Below are 15,285 nucleotides of genomic sequence, written 5' to 3'. Positions count from 1 at the left end.
CGCTTACTATGGGCCAAGCACTGTTCTAAGCACTGGGGGAGATACAAGGTAATCAGGTTGTCCCACATGGGGCTCCTGGTCTTAATCCCCATTTTCCAGATGAGGGAACTGAGGCACAGAGAAGTGAAGTGACTTGCCCAAAGTCACACAGCTGACAAATGGCGGAGCCGACTTTAGAACCCATTACTTTTGACTCCCAAGCCCGGGCTCTTTCCACAGAGCCGTGCTACCCACCCAGTGATTTTTATCAGCCCCTGTAAATCAGAGGGGTTTTTCCAATGGTATTTGATTAAGGCTGTGAGCCCCATGTGGGACAACCCGATAACCTTGTATCTACCCCAGCGCTTCGAACAGTGTTTGGCACATAGTAAGCGCTTAACAAATACCATCATTATTATTATTTGTTATTAGAGGATGAGCTTACAGTCTAGAACAGCCCTCACAGCTCCCATCCACCCCCTCTCTCCCCAAGCACCTGGCACCTACCCATGCCCACATGTTCCTCAACCTCCTCCTTCCCTCTCCCCAGGCCACTCACTCCTCTCCGTGGGCCCATGTCCCTCAACTTCCTCCCTCCCTCCAAGCAGCCGGCTCCTCCCCATGCTTCCATGTTCCTCAATCTCCTCCCATGTGCTCCTAAAACCCCTGCCCATACCCACCCTCTTCAGCCTCCTCCCCACCCGTCCTGAAGCCCCCGCCCCTAGCCTTGGGCCCCTCCCAATAACCCCCAGCCTTCTCCGTCTCTGTCCTGAAGCTCCCCCGGCTCCCCCTGCTTCAACCCCACGGCTCCAACTCTCTATTCTCCTTTCCTCCTGTCTCTCCCCACTCCAGTCTATTCTTCATTCCGCTGCCGAGATCATCTTCCTAAAGAAACGCTCTGGGCATGTCACTCCCCTCCTCAAAAACCTCCAGTGGTTGCCTATCATCCTTGGCACAAAAGAAAAACTCCTTACTCTTGGCTTCAGAGCTCTCCATCACCTTGTCCCCTCCTAACTCTCCTCCCTTCTCTCTTTCTACTGCCCACCCTGTACGCTCCGCTCCTCTGCTGCTCACCTCCTCACTGTCCCCCCTTCGCGCCTGTCCTGCCGTTGACCCCCGGCCCACGTCCTACCGCTGTCCCAGAATGCCCTCCCTCCTCACGTCTGCCAAACTAACTCTCTTCCCCTCTTCAAAGCCCTACTGAGAGCTCACCTCCTCCAGGAGGCCTTCCCAGACTGAGCCCCCTTTCCCTCTCCTCCCCCTCCCCTCCCCCCACCTTCTGCTCTTCCCCCTTCCCTCAGCACTGTGCTCATTTGTATATATTATTTATTACCCTATTTATTTTGTTAATGAGGTGTATATCCCCTTGATTCTATTTATCTTGATGATGTCTTGTTTTTGTTTTGTTCTGTTCTGCTCTGCCGTCTGTCTCCCCGGTTTAGACTGTGAGCCCATCACTGGGCAGGGATTGTCTCTATCTATTGCCAAATTGTCCATTCCAAGTGCTTAGTACAGTGCTCTGCACATAGTAAGCGCTCAATAAATACTCTTGAATGAATGAATGCTCTGCACATAGTAAGCACTCAATAAATACTATTGAATGAACCCGCGGCCCTCAACCTCCTCCCTCCTCCTTCCTTCCTGTCCTGAAGTCCTCAGCTCGATGCCCCTCAGCCCCCTGCCTCCTCCCTCCTGGTCCTGAAGCATCTACCCCCCTCCACAACTCCAGGTCCCTCACTCTCTCCTGCATCCCCCGGCCCTTGCCCGCTCTGGAACCTCGGGGGTGGCACGTACCTTCCAGAGCACTGTACTTCTAGGGCACTTGAGAGAGTACAGTACAACAAAGTTGGTAGACAGTTTCCCTGCCCACAAGGAGCTTACAGTCTAGCGGCGGGGGACAGACTTTAAGTTATAGATATAAGTGCTGTGAGGCTGAGGGTGGGGCAAATGATTATTATTATGGTATTTGTTAAGTGCTTACTATGTGCCAAGCACTGTTCTAAGCACTGAGGTAGATACAGGGTAATGAGGTTGTCCCACATGGGGGTCACACTTTTAATCCCCATTTTACAGATGAGGGAACTGAGGTACAGAGAAGTGACGTGACTTGCCCAAAGTCATCCAGCAGACAAGTGGCGGAGCCAGAATTAGAACCCACGCCCTCTGACTCCCAAGCCCGGGCTCTTTCTACTAAGCCACGCTGAATATCAAGTGTTAATTGACAAGATTCATTCATTCATTCAATTGTATTTATTGAGCGCTTAATGTGTGCAAAGCACTGTACTAACTGCTTGGAAAGTACAATTCGGCAACCAGTAGAGACCATCCCGACCGAACGACGGACTTACAATCTAGAAGAGGAATTTATGCTCTGTAATTCTATTTGAGTCTCTTTCTACCAAGTGGCTAATAAGCCAGTTTGTTTAGCGAGGCTGGTGAACTCAATGGGATCATTCAGTGAGTTTGCTATTTAGATCATTCAAGCCATACTTAACTTCAAACGGCAAGGTAGGGTCGCTGAAATGAGGACTCAAGCGACAGAAACGCAAGGGCGATGCAGAAAGGAAGACTAGGGAAATGAGGGTTTAGTCGGTGAAGACCTCTTGAAGATGTGATTTTTCGGAAGGCTTTGAAGGTGGAGAGAACAGCTGTCTGTCAGCTATGATGGGGGACGGAGTTTCGGGCCAGAGGCAGGATGGGGGCGAGGGGTCGACGGCGAGATAGACAAGATCAAGTTACAGTGAGTAGGTTGGCATTTGAGGACCCTAGGTTGTAGTAGGAATTCAGTGAGGTAAGATAGGAGAGGGCAAGGTGATCGAGTGCCTTAAAGCCGATGGTAAGGGGTTTCTGTTTGAGGTGGAGGTGGATGGGCAACCCCTGGAGGTTCTGGAGAGGGGAGAGACAGGAGGCAGGGAGGTCAGCGAGGAGGCTGTGCAGTAATAATACTAATAATGATGGTATTTGCTGAGCACTTACTATTTGCCAGGCACCGTTCTAAGCACTGGAGTGGATACAAGCAAATCCAGTTGGACATAGTCCCTGTCCCATGTGGGGCTCAGAGTCTCAATTCCAATTTTACAGATGAGATAACTGAGGCCCAGAGAAGTGAAGTGACTTGCCTAAAGTCACACAGCAGACAAGTGGCAGAGCTGGGATTAGAACCCATGACCTTCTGACTCCCAAACCCCTGCTCTATCCACTACCTCATGCAAGGCGGGATAGGATAAATGCTTGAATCAGCATAGAAGCCATTTGGAAAATGGAGAGGAAAGGATGGATTTTGGTGATGATGTGAAGGTAGAACCCACAGGATTTGGTGACAGATTGAATATGTAGGTTGAATGACAGATAATTCAACACTAATGCCAAGGTTATGGGCTTGTGAGCCAGGGAAGATGGTAGTGCTGTCTACAGTGATGGGAAAGTCAGGGAGAGGAAGATGAGATGTTCAGTTTTGGACATGTTGAGTTTGAGGTGTTGGCAGGACATCCAAGTACAGATGTCCTGAAGGCAAGAGGAAATACAAGACCGCAGAGAAGAAGAGAGGTCAGGGCTGGACTGGTTGATTTGGGAATCAGCTGTGTAGGGATGGTAGCTGAAGCTATGGGAGCGAATGAGTCCTCCAAAGGAGTGGGTGTAGTGGGAGAATAGAAGGGGATCCAGAATTGAGCTTTGAGAGACTCCCAAAGTTAGAGGGTGGGAGGCAATGAATGAGCCGTCAGAGAGATAGAAGGAGAATCAGGAGAGGACGATGTCAGCGAAGCCAAGGTTCAAAAATGTTTCCAGAAGGGGGTGGGCCACAGTTTTATGTCCAAGAACTCGACATCCCTGTAGACTGTAAGCTCGTTGTGGGCAGGGAACGTGTCTGTTTATTGTTATACTGTACTCTCCCAAGTCCTTAGTACAGTGCTCTGCATACAGTAAGTGCTCAATAAGTACGACTGAATGAATGAAAAGACTGTCAAACTATTTTGTCCCACTGATGATGGTTTAAAAGCCAAAAGGGACTAAACCTAGAGCTGGATTTGCATTTTTTACTGCATACAAGGCAGGCAATATAGTACACACCCAATAGGATATAAATCGCATTGAGCTGCCCAACATTTGAAGAATCCGCATAAGCAGATGACTCCATTTGCCTTCGCAAGAAGGCCGTTGTTTTTATTTGTAAAGCTCGGGTTCCTGTTCTTGTCAGACTTCTATCAGTCCAAGATAAGCGCTTGGGAAAGTACAGTACAACAATAAACAACTCCCTGCCCACAAGGAGCTTACAGTCTAGAGGGGGAAGACAAACGTCAGTACAAATAAATCAATTTCAAATACGTACAGAAGTGCTGTGGGGCTGGGAGCGGGGAAGGACAAAGGGAGCAAGTCAGGGCAACGCAGAAGGGAGTGGGAGAAGAGGAAAGTGGGGGAGGCCTAGTCTGGGAAGACCTCTTGGAGGAGATGTGCCTTCAATAAGGCTTTGAAAGGGGAGAGTAATTGTCTGTCGGATTTGAGGAGGGAGGGCGTTCCAAGCCAGAGGCAGGATGTGGGCCAGGGGTCGTTGGCGAGACAGGCGAGACCGAGGCACAGTGAGAAGGTTAGCACTAGAGGAGTGAAGTGTGTGGGCTGGGTTGCAGAAAGAGAGTAGAGAGGTGAGATAGGAGGGAGCAAGGTGGTGGAGTGCTTTTAGGCCAAAGGTGAGGAGTTTTTGTTTGATGAGGAAGTGGATGGGCAACCACTGGAGTTTTTGAGGAGCGAGGTGACATGTCCTGAATGCTTTTGTAGAAAAATGATCTGGGTAGCAGAGTGAAGTAGGGACTGGAGTGGAGAGAGACAGGAGGCCGGGAGGTCAGTAAGGAGGCTGATGAAGTAATCCAGGCAGGATAGGATGAGTGATCGTAAACCCGTCATCGGGCAGGGATTGTCTCTATCTGTTGCTGAATTGTACATTCCAAGCACTTAGTACAGTGCTCTGCACATAGTACGCGCTCAATAAATACTATTGAATGAATGAATGATTGTATTAACGGAGTAGCAGTTTGCAAAGCCCTACTGAGGGCTCACCTCCTCCAGGAGGCCTTCCCGGATTGAGCCTTCCCTTTTCCTCTGCTCCCCCTCCCCTCCCCCCCACTCCCTCCCTCTGCTTTACCCCCTTCCCCTCCCCACAGCACTTGTGCATATTTGTACATATTTATTACTCTATTTTATTAATGATGTGGATATATCTATGATTCTCTTTATCCATCTTGATGGTATTGACGCCTGTCTAGTTGTTTTGTTTGGTTGTCTGTCTCCCCCTTCTAGACTGTGAGCCCGTTGTTGGGTAGGGATTGTCTCTGTTGCCGAATTGTATTCTCCAAGCGCTTGGCACAGTGCTCTGCACACAGTAAGCACTCAATTAATGCAATTGAATGAATGAATGATGGAGAGGAAAGGATGGATTTTAGCAATGTTGCGAAGGTGGGACCGGCAGGATTTAGTGATGGATTGAATATGTGGGCTGAATGAGAGAGAGGAGTCAAGGCTAACGCCGAGATTATGGGCTTGTCTGACAGGAAGGATGGTGGTGCCATCTACAGTGATGGGCAAGTGAGGGGGAGGGCAGGGTTTGGGTGGGAAGATAAGGAGTTCAGTTTTGGACATTTTAAGCTTGAGGTGACGGGAGGACATTCAAGTAGAGAGGTCTTGAAGGCAAGAGGAAATGCGAGCCTGCAGAGAGGGAGTGAGATCAGGGCTGGAGATGTAGATTTGGGTATCAACGGCACAGAGGTGGTAGTTGAAGCCATGGGAATGAATGAGTTCTCCAAGGGAGTGGGTGTAGATGGAGAATAGAAGGGGACCCAGAACTGAATCTTGAGGGACCCCCACAGTTAGGGAGAGGAAGAGCCCGTGAAGGGGACTGAGACTGAACGGCCAGAGAGATAAGAGGAGAACCAGGGGAGGACAGAGACAATGAAACCAAGGTTGGATAAAGTTTCCAGGAGAAGGGGGTGGTCCACAGTGTTGAAGGCAATTGAGCGGTCGAGGAAGATTAGGATGGGGTAGAGGTCATTGGATTTGACAAGGAGGAGGTCATTGGTGACCTTTGAGAGGGTGGTTTCTGTGGAGTGAAGGGGACGGAAACCAAATTGGAGGGGGTCAAGGAGAGAATTGGAGGAAAGGAAATTGAGGCAGCTGGTGTAGATGACTCACTCAAGGAGTTTGGAGAGGAATGGCAGGAGGGAGATGGGACAATAACCAGAGGGGGCAGTGGGATCAAGGGAGGGTTTTTTTCGGATAGGGGAGACATGGGTATGTTTAAAAGCAGTGAGGAAGAAGCCATTGGCGAGCAAAGAAGAGAGGGGGGTGAGAGTTTTGATAAAGTGTGAAGGAATGGGGTCAGATGCGCAGGTGGAGGGAGTGGCTTTTGGGAGGAGGCAGGAGATCTTCTCTAGAGGTACTTCTGGGAAGAATGGGAGAGTTGAAGTGGGGGCTGGAAGGGGGAGGGACTGGGGAGAGGCAGGGGAGATTTTAGGGAGCTCACGCCTGATAGTGGCAATTTTCTTAATAAAGTAGGTGGCCAGGTCATTGGGGGCAAGGGATGGGGGAGGAGGGGGAGAGAGGGAGCTTGAGGAGGGAGTCAAGTGTCTGGAACAACTGGCGATGGGCATGGGTGTCAATAAGGGTGGAGAAATAGTTTTGTCAGGCAGAGAGGGCAGAGTTAAAGCATGCGAGGACAAACTTGAAGTGGACCAAATCGGCCAGATATTTAGCTTTCCGCCAGCAGCGCTCTGTGGCTCGAAACAAGAGCGAAGGAGGCAGGCTGTGCGGGCGATCCAGGATTGTGGGTTAGTGGTACAAGATTGACGAAGGGATAGGGGAGCGACTGAGTTGAGTTTAGTAGAGAGAGTGATGTTGAGAACGTCTATTTGGTCATCAAGGGAGGGTAGTTTCGGTATGGAGGCTATGATGATCTGAGAAAAGTGGATGGGATCAAAAGATCAGAGGTGTCTGTGAGGGAATGGTACAGATTTACGGGCAGGAGGTGTGTGGGAGATGAGGCAAGTGAGGAGGGATAGAGGGATTTCAGAGTTCATTCATTCAATCGTATTTATTGAGAGCTTACTGTGTGCAGAGCACTGTACTAAGTGCTTGAGGTGGAGATCGTGCAGTGGTTAGAGATGATGAGATCCAAGTAGGTGAGTGGGTGAGGTGGGGTGCAGCAGGTCAACGGAGTTGAAGGAGGAATAGAAGGTGGTCAGCAGAAAGTTCATCGGGAACATCTATGTGGAGATCGAAGTTCCCGACCAACAATGTGGGCGTGGAGAAAGAGAGAAGGAATGTGAGAAAGGGATCAAAATGGTTAAAGAAGTTGGAGGTGGTACCCGGCCGTGGGAGATGACAGTGAATTGTGTTTCTTTCTGGGTTGACTCTGCACATCCTTTCCCTTCAGGACAGTGCTGGTCACACCAACACCTCCATTCCAAATCGCTTCCCAAATACCAAGGACTCCTCCAATGTCTTTGTTTTTTTTAAAATGGCATTTGTTAAGTGCTGATGATGCGCTAAGCACTGGGGTAGATACAAGCTATTCAGGTTGGACACAGTACCTGTTCCGCGTGGGGCTCACAGTCATCATCCCTATTTTGAGGTAACTGAGGCACAGAGAAGTGATGTAACATGCCCAAGGTCACACAGCAGACAGTGGCAGAGACAGGAGCAGAACCCAGGTCCTTCTGACTCCCAGGCCCCAACTCTACCCACTAGGCCATGCTACTGTTCTGCTCCTGTTTCCCCCAACGGATGGTGACTGTTGGCTCCTGGTTGGAACTTTGACCCTGCCTTTCCTGAGTCCGAATTAAATAATAACTCTTTGCAGGTGGGGCCAGGGATTTTACCGGCCTGTATCATTCGTTCATTTCATTCAATCGTATTTATTGAGTGCTTACTGTGTGCAGAGCACTGTATTAACCGCTTGGAAAGTAGCGTGGTTCAGTGGAAAGAGCCTGGGCTTCGGAGTCAGAGGTCATGAGTTCGACTCCCTGCTCTGCCACTTGTCAGCTGTGTGACTGTGAGCAAGTCACTTAACCTCTCTGTGCCTCAGTTCCCTCATCTGTAAAATAGGGATTAAAAGTGTGTGAGCCCCACGTGGGACAACCTGATTACCCTGTATCTCCCCCAGCACTTAGAACAGTGCTCGGCACCTAGTAAGCGCTTAATACAAACATTATTATTATTATTATTATTGTTAAAGTACAATTCGGCAACAGATAGAGACAATCCCTACCCAACAATGGGCTTACGGTCTAGGGGGAGACAGACACAAGTAGACAGGCATCGGGCAAGCACACCCACCTCCTCCATAAAGCCTCTGAGGTACCCTCCACTCTTCTCTGGTTCCCACTCCTCCACAAGATGCAAGTGAAGGAAAACGACCCCCCTCCGTCCCCTGCAAACTTGTGCACTTGGAAGGAGAAAAGTGGGCGGAGAGGGAAGGAAGGGGCCCCCGCAAAGAATTCGTAGAGCAAAGATAGGCCCCGCACAGCTGTCTTTCCGTATTATCGAGACTGAAGTAAATCCCAAGGGCAGGGGTCCTCAATTCCAATCTTGGGAAGGGCATATGTGAGCAGAAGATGATGATGATGTTGGTATTTGTTAAGCACTTACTATGTGCAGAGCACTGTTCTAAGTGCTGGGGTAGATACAGGGTAATCAGCTTGTCCCACGTAAGGCTCACAGTCTTCATCCCCATTTTACAGATGAGGTAACTGAGGCACAGAGAAGTTAAGTGACTTGCCCACAGTCACACAACTGACAAGCGGCAGAGAACAGAGATTGCAGGGAAATTGGAACGCGGAAGGGAGTGGGAGAAGAGGAGCCCAATATCACAGGGGCACCAGCTGTAATCGACTAAGAGCAGTTTACTTCCGCACCCGTTGGGTCTCACTAATTCAACTGGCTTTGGGGTCAAAGGGGGAGTACGTCCTCCAATGCAAGTGAAAACTGGGAGAAGCGTGGCCTAGTAGTTAGAGCACGGATCTGGGAGTCAGAAGGACCTGGTTTGTTTCTTTTTTTAAATAGTATTTGTTAAGCACTTACTATGTGCCAAGCATTGTTCTAAGCACTGGGGTACGAGGGCTTAATAAATACCATTTAAAAAAAAAAGAACATCCTGATCTGGGATTTCTCAGAAAGTGAGTGCTCCCACAGTCCTGAGAGCAGTGAGCTAATTAATTCTAGTTCCCCTTTTTTAGTTCCTAGAAAATGAAGAAAGCCAAGAATCAGCTCAATGGGGGAGGGGGACCCACCCCATCAGTTGAAATGACTCAGACCCAAACTCAGGATGATTAATTTAAAGTAATTCACATCGGTTTGCAAAGTGGTTCCGTGCAGCTTTGGCGGAGGCCTTCCTCCCAGAAACCAACATGGGGAGAGTAATGGCAGAAAGGGAGAGGACAAAAATCTTCGAACAAAGCGACTAGGTTGTCCCCGCCCAGCGGCCGATGGATGGTCGCTCGGAGCCAGATGGCTTCTCCCAGGTCATGGAAGTAGAAGAGAACCTGGGAGTTGTGCTGCTAGGACGTGACCACCTCTTAGCGTTAGTGCCACAGATGCTTTAGGAAGAAGCTCTCTGGATAGGCCCTAGTCTACATGGGAAACACGCTGTTTATTGCAGGGCCCACTGCAGCGGGGGTGCACTGAGTTAGGCAATCCTTCTCCCCAAGAGTAGGCAACAGGAACTCCTAGAGCAGCAGGAAGGTGGAGGGACGCCCGTCATCCTTCCTGTCTCACAAGCCCACAACCTTGGTATCATCCTTGACTCCGCTCTCTCTTTCACCCCGCACATCCAATCCGTCAGCAAATCCTGCCGTTCTCACCTTCCCAACATCGCCGAGATCCGCCCTTGCCTCTCCATCCAAACCGCTACCCTGTTAGTACAATCACTCATCATATCCCGACTGGATGACTGACTGCATCAGCCTCCTTTCTGATCTCCCAACTTCTTGTCTCTCCCCACTTCACTCTGCTGCCCGGATTATCTTTCTACAGAAATATTCTGGGCACGTCACCCCCCTCCTCAAAAATCTCCAGTGTTTGCTTATCAACCTTCGTATCAAGCAAAAACTCCTCACTATTGGCTTCAAAGCTGTCCATCTCCTTGCCCCCTACTTACCTCACCTCCCTTCTCTCATTCTGCAGCCCAACCCACACACTCCGCTCCTCTGCTGCTCACCTCACTGGGCCTCGTTGTCACCTGTCCTGCCGTCGACCCCTGGCTCACGTCCTACCTCTGGCCTGGAATGCCCTCCCTCCTCACATCCGCCAAACTAGCTCCCTTCCCCCCTTCAAAGCCCTACTGAGAGTTCACTTCCTCCAGGAGGCCTTCCTAGACTGAGCCCCACCTTTCCTCTGCTCCTCCTCCCCTCCCCATTGCCCTACTCCCTCCGCCCCACAGCACTTGCGTATATAGGTACACATTTATTATTCTATTTTATTAATGTATATATCTGTAATTCTATTTATTGATATTGATGCCTGTCTCCTTGTTTTGTTGTCTTTCTCCCCATTTCTAGACTGTGAGCCCCTTGTTGGGTAGGGATTGTCTCTATCTGTTGCCGAACTGTACTTTCCAAACGTTTAGTACAGTGCTCTGCACACAGTAAGCGCTCAAATACGACCGAACGAACGAATGAATTTATAACCTGGTTTGGTGAGGAGGCGAGGGCCTCGAGATCGGAAAATGAGGTCGGAGGAGTTGACAGCAACGAGTTGAGACCGTACTCACAAAATATCACTCATTGCTCGATGGGATGAAAACACTGGGGGGGGAAGTAACTTGAATGAGGAAGCACAAGGGAGATCCCACAAACCTAATTAAACAGTGGCAGGAGGGACAAACAAATTGGTGCACCAATGTCTACTTGGATGCTCAAGGTCAGAAAGTTCGGGAACTACTGTACGAGTTGCAGATGATGCTAGAACTGACTTCTTCAACGGGCTCCCGTTTAAACTGCTTGTCCCCTGGACTCCAGAGCCCTAAAAACCCGGGAATTTTTTCCAGTTACTTCTACGACACCAGAATCAAATGAACTTTATTTTAAAATTCCACTTAACAGGAGGGAAACCACATGCAGATGACAAGCCGATGTTTAAAGTTATGCCTTATTACGTAACAACACTATTCTATTCACAAGTAGTTTTTCAGACTAAAAGCACCGAAGTTACAAGCACTGTCTGAACTACGGGATACCACAAACCTATAAAAATGCATTTTACTGAATACACTGACCATTTAAAACTCTTACCTTAGGAATTATACAAGCGTACAGAGGCATCCACCGTAACAGATAAAAGTTTTGATTTATCGCTAAGGGTATGATCTGAACTAACAAATGCTGAAGATACGCTTACTACCCCTAAAGCATTAATAACATTCCTCCCGGCTTTCTGAATGCCGATGAAGACTCGGCCAACTGGTGGGAGAGTGATCAGCAAACCTGAAGATCAAGTCAGTCGACGGTATTTACTGAGCACATCTTCTGTGCAGAGCATTGCTCTGAGCACTTGGGAGGATAAAATACTACTAGATCTTACTCTTGAGCAGATTAAAATACATTGCAACAAAACTTGGTTTATTTTCACCACTAGTGGAGACGAGAGGGAGAGAGAACACGGCTGCCTATCCTGTTTCTGGATAAAGGGCATTATAAAGCGCTGAGTACAGTCCCTAACAAATACTATAGGAAAAAAAACCCAAACCCAACCAAACAAGACCTTGGTTGAATTCCAAGATCTATAACTCTAACCTCTGCTGGCTCCTGGTACTGTACATCAAAGCTCTACTACTGTTAAAATGGAAAAGAAAAAAATGCAAGTTTTTTTTTTGTTTTTTTTCTTGGTGAAAAACAATTTAAAAATACACTTTAAAATACCATTCAATTTTGAGAATTTTTTTATGCTGGTAGAATAGTCACTCCTCTTCCTAGATCAGCAACTCGCTAAATGCAGAAGTACACAGGAGTCTATCCAACTGGGAATGAAATTCGAGAGGGCAAAGAGTGCGTTCACATGGCACATGTTCTGTACAAGTTTTTTTTTTTTGGTTTTGAGTTTTTTTTTTTAGCACTACATGACAGTGTTTTAAATTCTTCCATGGAGATTCTGCTACATGCTTAAAATGGTCAAGATGAAGACAAAAATGTACAAGGTCTAGCTGGCCAAAACATTAGGCCTCAAGAAATTTGTGAAAGAGTTTACATAAAATTTAAAGATGAAACTATGAGGAAATAGGAAGACCACATATACACACAAGATGTTGCTTAAATAAAGTGATGTGGCATATTAAACGTGAGTACTGAATCGAACTGTTAACTTAAGATCTTTATCCTTACCTTTACATACACATAGATAAGACAGGCTCTAAAAGTACTTTAACATTAGGAAGAAGGTATGAGGTCCTTATTTCAATCAACACGACATAGAAAATATATTAGAAGTAAAGAAAAATACACATGCGATCAAAACTCCTGTACAATGCAAAGTAGATATACTTTGGGTTTCAGAGAGGGTAGTTCAACTCTTCCGGGTCTGAGTACAAACATTTCCAGGCAAGGAAGAGGAGAGAGAGAGAGATGGGAAGGGAGGGGAATTAATACTTCGGGATCGAAAAAGGACTTGTCTTCCAGTGAATGACTCTAGGAGGGGAAACAAGCTGGGGAAACGTTTGAGTCAGCTTGGCTGGCAAGGCTTTGGATGTCCAGACCAAGTCTCGGGGTCAATGTGGTGTTCCTCTCCCACAGGTGTCATTTCAGAGTTGGAGGGAGGGGGGTGCCCGGGAGGTTTGGCAGGGTGAGGACTTAACAGAGGAGCAGCGCGGCTCAGCGGAAAGAGCACGGGCTGGGGAGTCAGAGGTTCATTCACTCATTCATTCAATAGTATTTACTGAGTGCTTACTATGTGCAGAGCACTGTACTAAGCGCTTGGAGTGAACAAGTCGGCAACAGATAGAGATAGTCCCTGCCGTTTGACGGGCTTGCAGTCTAATCGGGGGAGAGGGGCAGACAAGAACAATGGCAATAAATAGGTTCTACTCCCAACTCTGCCGCTTGCCAGCTGTGTGACTTTGGGCAAGTCACAGCTTCTCTGTGCCTCAGTTACCTCGCCTAAAAAATGGGGATTACGATCATCTTGAACTCGCCCTCCTCCCAGCATTTACAACAGTAAATGTTTACAACAGTTACACATAGTAAGTGCTTATCAAATAACATCATCATTAATATAAATGGACAGAAAGGATGGGCCCAGGGGCAGGAGCCAGAACAGCCCCCGGGGCCAAATCCTCCAAAAATCCAACGGAGTGAAATAAATTCCTATGGGAGCAGCTGAAACAGAGATTGCAGGGAAAGTTCTCCCGAAGGAAAAAACCTTGCTTGTTCCAGCCCACACCATTCCTTCTGGTCAACGGCCAGCATTTTACCCAACTCTTAGGTCCTAGTTACCACAAGAGAAAGGTAAAACAGACTCCGAGGCTTACATTCTCCTGACGTCTTCTGATGCTCTCAAATACACACGTTTATAAATATAAAATATATTTACATTCATTTGAGAGTGTCGGAAGGACCTGGGTTCTAATCCCGGCTCTGCCAATTGCTTGTGGTGTCATCTTGGGCGAGTCCCTTAACTTTTGTGCCTCAGTTTCCCAAACTCTAAAACGGGGTTTAAACAGATGTTCTTGATCCTATTAAGTCAGTCAACCGGATTGACTGATTGACTATGACAAATTCAAATCCAGTCCTGACCAAGGGCAGTTCACTGTGTGGTTGGGGAGGGCAGGTTTTCAGAAGGCCTAGGGCCAGGCTGAGGTACCACAGATGGAATATGTTCCTGCCCTCCTGCTGCCTTTGGGACGGTACGTCTCCGTTACCAGCTCCCCCCGGCATGAAAACCTAACGGTCTTCGTGCAACTATGGCAACTTGGGGAGCTAGCCCAGACCCCAAAGTCTGGGGGCTCCGGGTTAACCTGAATTTTTACATCAGTGCGATCTAACGGCCCAGCCGCCATCCTGGAAGCCAAAGAGTGAAGGCGCCTCACACCAGTCCCAACAGGCAGACCCCGGTAAGCACATGCCGGGCTGTTTCCAGCCACTGCTCGGAATCTTTGATAGGGCCGGTAGAGGCATATTCTACCGCATACTCATCTGCACAGAAATAATCCAGAATTCAGTTTGTGGACGCTAAGCTATCTTCTGCAAAGTGAAACTTCTTCTTGGGCTGTTGAGTCTCTCGACCCACACCAACCGAGCCCCGCTATTGCCCTTAGCCCACTAGAAGGGCAGAGCTCTGGTTCTCGTGGGACCATCGGGGGAGCCGGGAAGCTGGGGGCTTCCCCACCTTTGTCCCCCACAGCAACTCCTGGACCTTGGGCTTACCGAGAGCCTGAGAGCGCAGCCATCTGTCCTCTCATTCCCGGGACTGACCGACGCTCGCCACTACTGTCCCTTGAATCCTTCGTGACGGCACTGGCCAAGGCCCAAACGTCCGCAGGGCCTGGGGCCCAGGCACAGATTTGCTAAGATGCAAGTGGAACGATTCAGACCTAGAGCAGAGTCCTCAGGTCTTCAAACCTGGGAATAAATCCATCCATTCTCCAGGAGACATGCAATGGTACCAGAAAAACAACAACACACACACACAGAAGAAACCTGCTCCTCTTTGGCACCCTCCACTTCTAGCTAGGTAGTGGAGCAGGTTTAAATCAACTGCTTTCTCACTAACCTCCTCCACTTCTCCCCACAAATAGGGCACTGAGGGAGAACGACAGCCTGAGGATATAAAAGCTGCTTGCTAAGATTATATATGTTTATAATTAGAGAACATAAACACAGGGGGGGGGGGCGTGGAGAGAGAAAGAGAGAGTGAGGCAGGCAGAGAGACAGGCGCAGAGAAAGTCCTCATATAAAAAAACAGTTTAAAATATCCTGGTAGTTTATCGATCTAGCAAATGTGCCGTCCTCATCAAAGCCCACCACACACAGTTCTCCTTTCCCCATTCTTTCGCTGACATTCCTCTTCACAGGAGACTGGCTAGGCTGGTGGTAGGGCCATTCTGGGCCTGAAACTGCACAGGAGGTGGACCATCCGTCCACTGAAAAGCAACAAGACAAAAAGAGGTTTTATTTTACTGTCGGTGCGTCTCCGCCCCCCTCCCCATAGACTGTAGGCTCCTTGTGGGCACACTGATTGTACTGTACTTTTCCAAGGGCTCAGTTCAGTGCTCTGCACGCAGTACACACTCAAATGCCATTGACTGATTGATACTACCCAGGGAGAGAAAGGAGAACT

General features: G+C 48.5%; 1 protein-coding gene across 1 annotated transcript in view; it reads right to left on the bottom strand.

Annotated features, from left to right (window-relative positions):
• Positions 1 to 14,257: 14,257 nt before the first annotated feature.
• The window catches only part of MAU2 (MAU2 sister chromatid cohesion factor), a 41,180-nt gene continuing 40,152 nt past the window's right edge, over positions 14,258 to 15,285 (bottom strand). The window contains exon 19 of the mRNA XM_001513463.5: positions 14,258 to 15,088. Within this exon, the coding sequence (XP_001513513.1) occupies positions 15,014 to 15,088 (75 nt within the window). The 3' untranslated portion in view covers positions 14,258 to 15,013. The remainder of the gene's footprint in view (positions 15,089 to 15,285) is intronic.

The sequence above is a fragment of the Ornithorhynchus anatinus genome, chromosome X1 (assembly GCF_004115215.2).
Source record: "Ornithorhynchus anatinus isolate Pmale09 chromosome X1, mOrnAna1.pri.v4, whole genome shotgun sequence".
NCBI lineage: Eukaryota > Metazoa > Chordata > Mammalia > Monotremata > Ornithorhynchidae > Ornithorhynchus > Ornithorhynchus anatinus.
This window is presented reverse-complemented; position numbering and strand designations above follow the sequence as displayed.